The 14,347-nt window shown below is 40.6% G+C and overlaps 1 protein-coding gene across 1 annotated transcript; it reads right to left on the bottom strand.

Annotated features, from left to right (window-relative positions):
- Positions 1-5,352: 5,352 nt before the first annotated feature.
- Positions 5,353-5,691, bottom strand: LOC138897491 (uncharacterized). The gene has a single exon (XM_070183465.1). It carries the CDS (start codon positions 5,689-5,691, stop codon positions 5,353-5,355), a length of 339 nt encoding a protein of 112 aa, XP_070039566.1.
- Positions 5,692-14,347: the final 8,656 nt, after the last annotated feature.

Below are 14,347 nucleotides of genomic sequence, written 5' to 3'. Positions count from 1 at the left end.
GCTGGAAATGGGGATGACGAGGTAGATTTGGCTGCAAGAGAGGCAGCCCAAAAATGAGAACAAGTTGCATGGATGCTGAGGAGGCAGCTATTAAAGCTGTAGAGAATATCTATGAAGAAAAGAGGGGTCACAGAATTAATCAACATCCACCCTTGGCTACAGATCAGTTCGGAAATATAGCTCCCAAACGTGGGAGATCACTTGGCGATTATGCTAGACCGGTCTACAATCAAGAATTTTCAAGTGTTAGACCACCTCTAATTGTAGAAAACAATTTCGAGTTAAAGCAAGGGTTGCTACAAACCATTCAGAACTGTTATGTCTTCAGATGGAAGATGAACGAAGATCTAAAGACACATCTAATAGACTTCGAAGAGATTATGAACACCTTTCAATACAATGGGGTGTCACAAGATGCAGTGTACGTAAGGGCATTCCCCTTTTCACATAAAGATGATGCGAAGAAGTATCTTCAAAGCTTGCCCAATGGATCGATTAGAACATGGGAGGAAATGATCAGAAAATGTCTTAATAAATATTTCTCCTCAACTAAGACGGGCAAGTTTAGAAGTGAAATCCATAAGTTCTCCCAGAAATAGACTGAAACTATTTTTGAAGCATGGAAGAGGTTTAAGTAGATAGTTAGAAAGTGTCAACATAGAGGAATTGAACTCTAGATGCAACTCCAGGACTTTTGGGAAGGATTGACAACGGCCTCGCGTAGAACATTGAACAATGTAGTTGGAGGCCCTTTGATGAAGAAAACTCCAGAGGAGATAGTTACAATTCTTGATGAGTTTTATAGAAGATGCAAATCAGTGGCCCTCTGAGAGTGCTAAAAGAAGGATATCAACTGGTGTTCACCAAGTTGATGTTAATACATATGTGCAGGTACAACTTGATACTATGGCTAAAGAATTATGAAAGCTGCCCTTAGCCACGCTACAAAATGTGCCTCACATAGCTTGTGATATATGTGGAAGAGGACACCCTACTCATGAGTCTAAAGCCTCAACTGAGGAACTAATAGCTGTGGGAAATTATAATTTTAATGCAATGGGTCAGAGGCACCCCGTTTTTTCATGGAGTTCACCTGGGGGTACTGCAAATGCATGACAACAAAACAACCCCAGATTCTAGGGACAAGGAGCTCCTGGTTTTATGAATCAGCCAAGGCAAGAGTTTCAGCCGCAACAGTCCAATCAGTCTGGACTACAAGATCTAATAAAGGCCTTCATTGTAAAAACTGATGAAAGATTTGAAGTAGAAGGGGTAGCAATTCGAAATTTAAAGAAGTAAGTGGGACAGATTGCAACGATATTATCTAAGAGGGTTCCAGGAACTCTCGCTGCTGATATTGAAAGAAATCTTAAATAATAGTGAATGCTATAACTTTGAGAAGTGGGAAAGTGTTGAAAGATCTCACCCCGATATGAGACTTGAAAAATAAAGTGGGGAGCAACTAAAAAGAGATGTTGATAAGAAGAAGAAAGGCCATATGGAAGCTGAGAAAAAGAAGAAGGAAGAAAACTCGAGAAGGGATGAACCTGAGGAGAGCAAACATATCCCCGCTTTACGTTTCCCCCAAAAGCTAAGTTGAGAAATGATGGACAAATAGTTTAAGAGATTTCTGGATGTGCTAAAATAGGTTCATGTAAACTTACCATTCACAGAAGTGCTCCAAAAAATGCCTACTTATGCTAAATTCTTGAAAGAGATCCTTACGAAGAAGGGAAAAATAGAGGAGACGTTTGTAGTCAAGCTCACAGAGCATTGAAGCACGATAATGAAAAATAAACTCCCACAAAAGTGTGGAGATCCAGGGAGTTTTACGATGCCTTGCTCTTTAGGAACTATTAATTTTGATAAATCCTTATGTGATTCTGGTGCCTTAATAAATTAAATGCCTCTATCTATCTAAAGGAAACTGGAGAAGGAGATTGGAGAGATAAGGTCTGCACCCATATCTTTGCAGCTGGCAAACCAAATGACTATAATACCCGAGGGGATAGTGGAAGATGTGTTAGTTTGGATGGATAAGTTCATGTTTCCTGTGGATTTTATAATGGTAAATATGGAGGAAAACAAGGAGGTCCCCCTCAACCTAGGAAGACCATTAGTAGCAACGGGCAGAGCTATATTAGATATACAAGAGAGAAAACTCATGCTTAGAGTGGGTGAGGAGACCGTGACTTTTAAGATAGATATTGCAAATGGGGCACAAAAGGACAAACCAGATGCGAGTGTTGAGTGGAAAGTAAAGGGCTCGGAAGAGAAGGCTGCAGTGAGCGAGAAAGATAAGTGTGGGGTGTACCCAAAGAAGGCCGAGAAGAAGTTGTCCGCATGGATGTATGCATTAGTTCGGGCGTGAGGAATGGAGCCCGACTTCGACTCAGACCCTGACTAGATATTCAGGGAAGTTTCCTTTACCTTATGCTTTTTAATTGTGTTCCATGGGAACATGTGTGGGGTGGGGGATCTTTGTATGTATATGTATTTCTTTTTGCGTAGTTGTAGGAGTTAGAAAAAAAAATTAACAGTTTTGATTTTTCCCGACGATGGATATCATCGACAGGTTTCTTGAGGGATTAAAGTTGAACAAAAAAGACAAAAAATATTTTCTTTTGTTAGGTAGTGTAATAATTCCTCCTTGATTTTTCTATGTGTCGCGGTTCTTTTCCAAGGGTTTCATTTGAACCAGGTGTAGTTAGTTTTATTTTTTTAGGAGTAGGAAACCTTGTGCTATGCTTTGAAATTAAGGCAATATCTCTTGACTTTATTATACCTTGAGAATAGTGAGTACTTTCTTTGTGACGCTTAGGCTCGGTTTTTGACTCTTGTATAAGTACCTTAAATTGTATGATCTTAACTTTGCTTAACTGCTTTGACTAAAGTGTCTTGATGAGGCCGATCCTGAGTGAGTTATGTGCCATGTGTGTGTGAGGTTTTGTGTAATTCTGTGCATTGCATTTGTTGTCTAGAACTTGCCCCGTATGTTTGCAAAGCGATATAATAGTTTTATTCAGTCTTGTTAGTGATATAGGTGTTTCTTTGTTGAGCTAGTTATATGCTTTTACCCGCCTAATTGTTATGTATAATTAGTTAACCCCTTTGAGCCTGTAATCCTGTTTCTTTGGCAACCACATTACAAGCCTTGCCCATTTCTTTGAATTGACCATCTATTTGAACCTTTTACCTCTCGTGAGCATTTGAATTTGTTATGAACTTTGTAATAGTTAAAGTGTGGGGTGTTGCTTTGGCTTTTGAGTGGAACTATTGAAATAAGAAGAAAGGTGCACTGTTTTGATAAAGAAAGAGCCACTTGAATTGAAAACGTAGTTGAAAAAAGTAGTTGTATGGTTGTGAAAAAACAATGTTCATTAATAGTGGTAACTCTTAATGTAATTGTGCATAAAGAAGTAGGGAGTTGATGTATATTGATGTGAAGGTGGAGTTATGGTTTGACATAAGTGTGGTGGTTTTTAACGGTTAGTTTTATGTATTAAAGTGCTTAGGCAGGTGTAGTCACTCTTAAATCCAACTGTATGCTACTCATCCCGCAGCCTACATAACAACGAAAAAAAGTCCTACTTGATCCTTGAATAAATGAGCTCAATTAGTAGAGTAGTACACTACGGGCAAGCCTATGGTAAGTCTTTTGTGGCACATGAATGTTGTTGCTGAGAGTGAGCGAATTCTTTCTATTTTGAGTTCGTAATTGTTCTTAAATTTTATTGTGTGTGGAACTACTCTCTGTGTTATGTGAGGGCACTTGATTCATGAAGGAAAAGTAATGTCTTTTACCTCTGTGTTAGAGTAAGTGAGAGGGTTGTGAAAAATGCGTGGTGCTTTTGAGTCAAATATGGAGGCGAGGAAGTTACGGTATTGTGCTTAATCTATTTTAATTATTCTTGGTGTGATGAGATAGGAGAGTTGTTTAAAGTGGTCGTGACTATATGAAGTGTAGTTTGATTGCTCGAGAACGAGCAATGGTTTAAGTGTGGGGTGTAAATAGCCCAAAACTGATGTCTCTAGCTCAAAATATGAAAAATGGATCCAAACCCTCGATTTTGAAATTAAATATATGCTGCCCAGAGGTTCCTCTTCGCGAACGCGGAAAAAGCCTCGTGTTCGCAAAGCACAAAATTTACCAGCTGACAAAACCTCCTTCGCGAACGGGATTGCCAGGTTGTGAACGCGATGCTTCACAGTGCTCTGACTACCCGAATAAGTCTCCCGGTCCGCGAACGCGAAGGCTTAAGGCCTGGTGCCCAAGCTGTCCTCAACCTTCGACGCGAATGCGACACTACTCTCGTGATCGCGATGCATAGCCCCTCTTAACCTTTGCGAACTCGTCACCTTCTTTGCGAACGCGAAGAACAAATCCATCTGCTACCTAGGAACACTATGCAAATGCGTCCACTATGTCGCGATCGCGATGAAGGACACACCAGATATCAGATCAGCAGTTCAATAAGACAAAAATAAAGCCAGACTTTGTCTAAATCACACTCGAGGCCCCCGGGACCCCATCCAAACATACCAACAAGTCCAAAAACATGATACGAACTTAGTCGAGGCCTCAAATCACATAAAACAACATCAAAAACATGAATCACACCCCAGTTCAAGCCTAATGAAACCTACCAAACCAAACTAATGGATTTCGAAGATCTACAATCGATGCTGAAACCTACCAAACCAGCTCCGATTGACCTCAAATTTTGCACACAAGTCATAAATAATACAACGGAACTATTCCAACTTTAGGAACAATAATCTGAGCCCGGTAACAATAAAGTCAACTCTCGGTCAAACTTCTCAACTATCCAAACTTCAACTTTTCCAACTTTCGCCAATTCAATCTAAAATCATCTACAGACCTCCAAATCATTATCCGGACACACTCCTAAGTCCAAAAATACCATACGAAGCTATCGTAACCATCAAAACTCCATTCCGGATTCATTTACACATAAGTCAACATCCGATCAACTCTTTCAACTTAGGCTTCCAACCTTGGGACTAAGTATCCCAATTCATTCTGAAATGGACCCGGAATAAGATCAACCACCTCAGAAAGTCACATAACAACAAACTAACATATAATATGAAATAAATAGGGGAATGGGGCTACAATACACAAAACGACCATCTGGGTCACTGCATTTTCTCCCTCTTAAACAAACGTTAATCCATAAACGCGTGTCGAGTCATACCTGGAGCCTCAAATAGGTATGGATAGCTGCTTCGCATCTCCCGCTCAGTCTCCCAAGTAGCCTCCTCGACTGGATGACCTCTCCACTGTACATTCACTGAAGCTATATTCTTTGATCTCAACTTTCGAACTTGTCAATCCAAAATGTCCACTGGCTCCACAACATAAGTTAAATCCCCATATAACTGAACCGTGATGAAGTCCAAAATATGAGACGGATCACCGAAATACTTCTGGAGCAAGGAAACATGAAACACTAGATGAACACTCGATAGACTAGGTGGCAATGCATGCTTGTTAGCCACCTCTCTGATCCTCTCAAGCACCTCAAAAGGGCCAATATACTGAGGGCTCAACTTGATCTTCTTCCCGAACCTCAGAACACACTTCATGGGTGAAACTCTAAGTAATACCTTCTCTACCACCATGTAAGCAACATCACAAACCTTCTGATTGGCGTAACTCTTCTGCATAGACTGTGTCCTACGAAGTTGATCCTGAATAAACTTAACCCTTTCCAAATCATCCTAAACCAACTCAGTGCCCAATAGCCTTGCCTCACCCGGCTCAAACCAACCAACCGGAGACCGATACCACCTCCCATACAATGCCTCATACGGAGCCATCTGAATACTCGATTGGTAGTTGTTGTTGTAGGAAAACTCTACAAGGGAAGAAATGATCCCAAGAACCCCCAAAGTCCATGACACAAGCGCGTAGCATGTTACATCTCGCGATTTCGTACGTTAAAGTTTCGTCTTCAGTTAATCGACGTAGACTCGGGGATGAGATTATTTTGAGGTTATAAGAATTTATGCTATTCCTAACAAGGGATAAGTAAGTACCGTGAAGGTTAAAGGGTAAACGAATCAAAGAAAGTGAGTTTCCTTGAAGGTGGTCGATTTGGGATAAAATATGGTCCGAGCTACAATACCTGATATTTATGGACTAATGCCATACAAGGTACCCCGTGACCACGATAGTAGGATACGTAAAGTATATTAAAAGTGAGTAGTATCTTAAGTAATTTGAGATAATTCTTAATTATGTGCATTATTAGTTAATGGAGGAATTAACAAGTTAATAAAAATTAGTGGGTAATTAATTAACAATCTTGGATATGACCAAGGGGAACCAACATGGCAGCCCCAAGTACTGAATAAGATTCGTTACATTTAGGTGGCTAACTTAGAAGGAAAGGTTAGTCATTCCAAGTGGGGCCCACCTAAAAATTAAGTGTAACATTCCTAGTTCAAGATCATTTCTGATCTCTTAAGAAAGAATTTCAGCCAAGGTTACCTTGCATAAGCAACGTTATTTCTAATCTCTTAAGAAAGAATTTCAGCCAAGTTTACCTTGCATAAACAACGTTATTGCAAATCTCTTTAAGAAAGAATTTCAGCCAAGATTATCTTTCAATAGCAACGTCATTACTTCGAGCATTTCATACGAATTGTTCCCTATTTCGATCTCGCTGTTACGTGTTTCATTGTGGTTGGCGTGTGTTAGAAGAATTGTCAAGAGAATTGACTCAGGTATGTTAACGCAATCCCTTCTTTCTTTTTGGCATGATCTATACGACACGAACGAAACGAGCAAATGCACAACTTCCATAAATGACTCTATTTATAGAAATACTAGGGGTGTCTATATTCTTGATTCCCCATGTGAATTATTATTATTATATCTTTTATTTATGGGTCTCAGACAAATACGTATTTGATAATGTTTATCCGACAGGCATATTACTTTTATGACATTCCGAGAAATCTTATTAACGTATTTCTTATGCATTTCATACGTTTATACATGTACATTGACCCATGACCAGATGGCGTTGAATACGTGTATATTATATGTATATGGGATATGGGTAAAGGTTACGGCGTTATATATCCACCACCACCTGGTCAGCTGGTATATGTTGATGATTTTTCCCACAGTGGCCGAGATGATATGATGGGATGCCCTTAGAGGCTTGATGATGTTATGTACACCTATACCCATGCATGACACGACATTTATGCGTACGTGCATGACATTGTAATTGTTTCAGGATTTACAAAGTGATTTAGACTTACAGGCGAAATTCCTTATTTCATGTTTCATCTATGTCTGCTATGTACTAATTTTTATGCCTTACATACTCAGTACATTATTCGTACTGACGTCTTATTTCTCGGGGCCTGCGTTTCATGCCCGCATATGCAGGTAGATAAGCTGATGGTCCCCCTTCTTAGGATCCTTAATTAGCGAGAGTTGGCATGCTCCACTTGATCCGGAGCTGCTTTTTATTTTGGTACGATATGCTTGTATACATATATGGGTATGACGGGGCCCAGTCATGTCCTTGTACAGTTGTATATTCTATTAGAGGTCTTTAGACAGTCGTGTATAGTTCGGTAGTATGTGGCCTTGTCGGCTTCCAGTTTTGGATATGTAGTTGTCTATAGCGGCCTTGTCGGATCGCCCTACGTATTTCACACGTGTATGTATATATATGTCTTTTGAACAGGTTTCCTCACGTATGCTATTCTCGTAGTTCAGCATATGTTATTTATGTTTATATCTTAGACGCATGCTTAAGGGTGTTCGACGGGTAGGACTCAGGCAGCCGTCGCGACCCATCGGTTTGGGTCGTGGCAAAAGTGGTATCAGGGCAGTTTTGTCCTAGGGTTGTCTATAGACCGTGTCTAGTAGAGTCTTGCTTATGGGTGTGCTGTGTACCACACTTATAGACATGAGGCTACAGGACAAATAGGATGTTAACCTCCCTTCTTATCTTAGATCGTGCGATATAAGAATTCATGTTCCTAACGATATGTTACGTTTTCAGCGATGCCTCCGAAGACTACAGCCACCCAGAAGGGCAAATCTGTCGCTAGTGAGACTACTAGTCGAGCGCCACGAGTTACCAGGGCTCGGGGAGAGTCTCATAGTGAGATTCCATCTCAGACTTCACATTCCCCGCCCTCTCCAGAAGAGCTCCGAGGGGAACCAGCTCCAGCGCCCGCACCTATACGTCCAGCTCTTCAGCCAGATGCACTGGGTCAGTAAATGAGTGATGTTATTCAGCTATTAACTCGATTAGTAGCCGCACAGGCTCATCGTCAGGATGTAGGTATTGGTCATGCAGATAGGTCCGTCAGTCCGAGGGTTCATGATTTCATTAATTTTGACCCTCCGGTATTTACTGGAGCAGATCCGAACGAAGACCCTCAAGTATTTATCGATAGAATGCAGAGGACTTTGAGGGAAACAAAGGCCACTGCGATTGAGTCAGTTGAGCTAGCTTCCTGTAGACTTTAGGATATTGCAGTTAATTGGTATGAGTCATAGGAGTTGTCCAGAGGTGAGGATGCCCCTCTAGCAGTATGGTAGGAGTTTATAGAGGCTTTTCTTCGTCATTATCTACCACCAGAGCTCAAACGGGCCAGAGTTGATAAATTCTTGACCCTTCGGTAGGGTAACATGAGTGTTCAGGAGTACAATCTTCAGTTTGACTCGTTGGCTAGGTATGCTCTCACTATTGTATCTAAGATGGTGGATCGGGTTCACCAGTTCATGATGGGGTTGGAGCCATACCTTCCTAATGATTGTATGTCCGTCTCACTTCAGACAAACATGGATATTTCTCGTATCCAGGCATATGCGCAGGGTGTAATGGAGCGTAAGCAGAAGCAGAGGGCCGATCGTGAGCATGATAGGGCCCAGAATAAGAGAATGAGGTCTTCGGGTCCTTCTGGTGAGTTTCAAGGTGGTCAGAGACAACAAAACTTGAGGTATCCAGCCCAGCCATCGGCTAGCGCACCCCCTCAATTTTCTGGTAAAAGATTTGATCGTTCCACATATTCGTGTCCTAGTCAGAATTCTAGGGCCTCAAGTTCTCAGTATAGGGGTGAGTCAAGTCAGATAAGGCCGCCCTTGCTGCGATGTGCTCAGTGTGGTAAGCAGTATGCCGGGCAGTGCCATATAGGGTTGGGTGTTTGATATACTTGTGGTTATCCAGACCACGTTATGAGAGATTGTCCAACGAGAGGTGATGCAAGCATAGCTCAGCCAGCGGGATCTGTAGCTGGTTCGTCATCATCAGTATGCCCCCCTGGGCAAGGTTCACAAGAACCAATGGGTCGTGGTAGAGGCAGAGGCGGAGCATCTAGATCGAGAGGTCCTCAAAACTGCATTTATGCGTTAGCAGGACGACATGATCAAGAATCATCACCCGATGTTGCTACAAGTATATTATCAGTCTACTCATATGATGTATATGCACTGATTGACCTAGGTTCCACCTTATCATATGTCACTCCGTTGGTTGCTAGTAAGTTTGGAATAAAACCTGGATTGTTTAAACTTTTTGAGGTGTCTACACCTGTTGGGGACTCAGTGAAAGCTAGGCGAGTATATAGAGATTGTATAATAGAAGTTCATAGTCGATCTATAGTAGCAGACCTAATCGAGTTAGATATGGTAGAATTTGATGTTATAATGGGTATGGATTGGTTGGCTTCTTGTCATGCCAACATTGATTGTAGATCGAAGATGGTCCGATTCCAAATTCCAGGGAAGCCTATTTTGGAATGGAAAGGTAATACGGCATCCCCGAGAGGTAGATTTATTTCCTATCTCAAGGCAAGGAAGATGATCAGAAAGGGTTATATTTATCACTTAGTCCAGGTTCAGGATGGGAAAGTAGAATCACCAACCATTCAATCTATCCCTTTGGTTAAGTGGTTTTCCGATGTTTTTCCCGATGAGCTTCCGGGTCTTCCTCCAGAACGTGAAATTGAGTTTGCTATTGACCTACTACCAGATACTCAACTAATATCTATTCCTCCCTATAGAATGGCCCCCGCAGAAATGAAAGAGTTGAAGGAACAACTAAAGGACTTTCTTGAAAAAGGCTTTATCAGAGCTAGTACATCACCGTGGAGAGCACCTGTGTTATTTGTGAGGAAGAAAGATGGTTCCTTGCGGATGTGCATATATTATAGACAGTTGAATAAGGTGACGATCAAGAATAAGTACCCGCTCCCAAGGATTGATGATTTATTTGATCAGTTGCAAGGTGCCAAGTATTTCTCAAAAATATACTTGAAGTTCGAATACCATCAGGTAAGGGTTAAGGAGAAGGATATTCCGAAAACAGCATTTAGGACCGGATACATGCACTTTGAGTTTCGTGTCATGTCATCCGATTTGACCAATGCCCCAGCATTATTCGTGGATTTGATGAACCGTGTGTTCAGACCCTTTTTAGATCTGTTCGTAATTGTATTTATTGAGGATATATTAGTGTATTCCCGTTCAGAGGCTGAGCATGCAGATCATTTGCGTATTGTGCTCAAAGTTCTACAAAAAGAGAAGTTGTATGCAAAATTCTCTAAATGTGAATTCTGGTTGAACTCTGTAGCATTACTTGGGCATATCATTTCGGGTGAAGGTATCCGGGTTGATACACAAAAGATTGAGGGAGTAAAGACTTGGCCTAGACTACAACACCAACGGAGGTTTGTAGCTTTCTCGGTTTGGCAGGTTATACAGGAGATTTATAGAGGGATTTTCTTCTATTTCAGCGCCATTGACAAAGTTGACTCAGAAGGGAGCTAGATTTCAGTGGATTGATGCTTGCGGACGATGTTTCCAGTCACTGAAGGATAGACTAACTTCAGCATCAGTTCTAATGCTCCCAGAGGGAACCGATGGTTACACTATCTATTATGACACTTTAGGCGTTGGATTGGGTTGTGTACTGATGCAGCATGATAAGGTTGGAGCTTATGCTTCTAGACAACTATGAAGTCACGAGAAAAATTGCCCAACCCATGATTTGGATTTAGCCGCGGTGATTCATGCACTAAAGATGTGGAGGCACTACTTGTATGGCATTTTTGTTGATATCTATACGGATCATAAGAGCCTTCAGTATATCTTTAAGAAAAAGGAATTGAATTTGCGCCAAAGGAGATGATTGGAGCTACTTAAAGACTATGACGTTGATATTTTATACCATCCAGGGAAGGCGAACGTAGTAGCTGACGCCTTCTGCCGTAGATCTATGGGTAGCCTGTCATATTTACAGCCAGAGAAAAGGGGAATTGCCCTCAGCTAGCCAGTCTTGGAGTTTGATTATTGGATTCAGGTGATACCAGAATTACTATTCAGGACACGGTAACATCCTCTTTAGTAACTGAAGTGAAGGAACGCCAATACGAGGATCCTTTGTTAGCTCATTATAAAGATACAACCCCTCAGAAGGAGAAGACACCATGTAAGGTTACATAAGATAGGGTCCTAAGATATCGAGGACGATTATGTGTCCCTAATATTACAGGGCTGCGTCGATAGATCCTGGGAGAAACTCACTATTCTCGCTATTCTGTCCATCCAGGAGAAACAAAGATGTATCATGATATAAGGGAAATATACTGGTGGGACGTAATGAAAAAGGATATAGCAGAGTTTGTTGCTCAGTGCCCTAACTGTCAGCAGGTCAATATTGAGCATCAAAAACCTAGTGGATTATTGCAGACTATGGAGATTCCGACATGGAAATGGGAAGTAATCAATATAGATTTCATTGTAGGCTTCTCGTACCCATCGTAAGTTCGACTCTATATGGGTGATTGTTGATAGACTTACAAAATCATCCCATTTTTTGCCTGCTAGGGCTACATATTTCGTAGAGGATTATGCAAGGCTTTACATTAAGGAGATAGTACAACTGCATGGTGTCCCTATATCTATTATCTAGGATAGAAGAGCTCGGTTTATAGCTAATTTTTGGAGGTCCTTCCAAAAAGGTTTAGGGACTCAAGTAAGTCTTAGTACATCATTTCATCCCCAAACAGACGGACAGGCTGAGCGCACTATTCAGACACTTGAGGATATGTTATGGGCTTTTGTGATAGACTTCAAGGGTAGATGGGATGATCATATGCCGCTTATTGAGTTCGCGTATAATAATAGCTATCATTCCAGTATTCAGATGGCTCCATACGGGTTATTTACGGATGGAAGTGCAGGTCACCTATACGGTGGTTCGATATTGGGGGAACTACGTTAGTAGGACCAGAATTGGTACAATAGGCAAATATGAAAATTAAGCTTATACAGGAAAGGCTATTAGCAGCTCAAAGCCATCAAAAGTCTTATGCAGATAATCGACGGCGAGACTTGGAGTTTCAGGTTGACGATTGGGTATTCCTAAAGGTATCACCGATGAAAGGCATTATGAGGTTTGGAAAGAAAGGAAAACTTAGCCCTCGGTACATTGGACCATATAAGATCATACCCAATGTAGGCCAGGTAGCGTATGAGTTAGACTTTCCTTCTGACTTGAAATCTGTACATCCAGTCTTTCATGTCTCTATACTCCGTAAATGTATCGGAGATCCTTCCAGAGTTATGTCAGTTGACGATGTTCAGGTCACAGAACAACTATCATATGAGGAAACTCCCATTGCAATACTAGATAGACAGGTTCGGAGATTGAGGACTAAAGACGTAGCTTCGGTGAAAGTACTTTGGAGAAACAATAATGTGGAAGAAATGACTTGGGAGGCCAAAAAAGACATGAAGGCTAGATATCCTCACTTATTTCCTCTTCCAGAGAAGGCTCCGACTGAGACATCACAACCTTAAGCTACGTGTATGGATTCTTATATTAGTTATCATCATTGGTCGTGTGAGGCCATTGTCGTGAGTGATAATTGTGGAAATATGTGCATTGAATTATTGAGTTCTCTACATGAAGGATTGATAGTAGTACCATTACAAAGGTGAATCTGCCAAAATTTATATGGATCCCGAGAAGTTAAACATTCGAGGATGAATGTTTCTAAGGGAGGAAGGATGTTACATCTCGCGATTTCGTACGTTAAAGTTTTGTCTTCAGTTAATCGACATGGACGTGGGGATGAGATTATTTTGAGTTTATAAGCATTTATTCTATTCCTAACAAGCGATAAGTAAGTGCCGTGAAGGTTAAAGGGTAAACGAATCAAAGAAAGTGAGTTTCGTTGAAGGTGGTCGATTTGGGATAAAATACGGTCTGAGCTATAATACCTGATATTTATGGACTTATGCCATACAAGGTACCCCGTGACCACGATAGTAGGGTACGTAAAGTGTATAAAAAGTGAGTAGTATCTTAAGTAATTTGAGATAATTCTTAATTATATGGATTATTGGTTAATGGAAGAAATAACAAGTTAATGAAAATTAGTGGGTAACTAATTAATAATCTTGGACATGACTAAGGGGAACCAACGTGGCAGCCCCAAGTAATGAATAAGCTTCATTACATTTAGGTGGCCAACTTAGAAGCTTTTAGGAAAGGTTAGTCATTCCAATTGGGGCCCACCTAAAAATTAAATGTAGCCTTCCTAGTTCATGATAATTTCTAATCTCTTAAGAAAGAAATTCAGCCAAGGTTACCTTGCATAAGCAACGTTATTTCTAATCTCTTAAGAAAGAATTTCAGCCAAGTTTACCTTGCATAAACAGCGTTATTGCCAATCTCTTAAGAAAGAATTTCAGTCAAGATTATCGTGCAATAGCAACGTCATTACTTCGAGCATTTCATACGAATTGTTCCCTATTTTGATCTCGCTGTTATGTGTTTCGTCGCGGTTGGCGTGTGTTAGAAGAATTGTCAAGAGAATTGACTCAGGTTTGTTAAGGCTATCCCTTCTTTTTTTTTGGCATGATCTATATGACATGAACAAAACGAGAAAATGCACAACTTCCATAAATGACTCTATTCATAGAAATACTAGGGGTGTCTATATTCTTGATTCTCCATGTGAATTGTTATTATATCTTTTGTTCATGGGTCTCAGAAAAATACGTATTTGATAAAGTTTATCCGACATGCATATTATGTTTATGACATTCCGAGAAATCTTATTAACATATTTCTTATACATTTCATACATTTATACATATACATTGACTCATGACCAGATGGCGTTATATACGCGTATATTATATGTATATGGGATATGGGAAAAGGTTAGAGCGTTATATATGCACCACCACCTTATCAGCTGGTATATGTTGATGATTTTTCCCACAGTGGTCGAGATGATATGATGGAATGCCCTCAGAGGCTTGATAATGTTATGT

Source organism: Nicotiana tomentosiformis, chromosome 8 (assembly GCF_000390325.3).
Source record: "Nicotiana tomentosiformis chromosome 8, ASM39032v3, whole genome shotgun sequence".
In the NCBI taxonomy this organism is placed as follows: Eukaryota; Viridiplantae; Streptophyta; class Magnoliopsida; order Solanales; family Solanaceae; genus Nicotiana; species Nicotiana tomentosiformis.
This window is presented reverse-complemented; position numbering and strand designations above follow the sequence as displayed.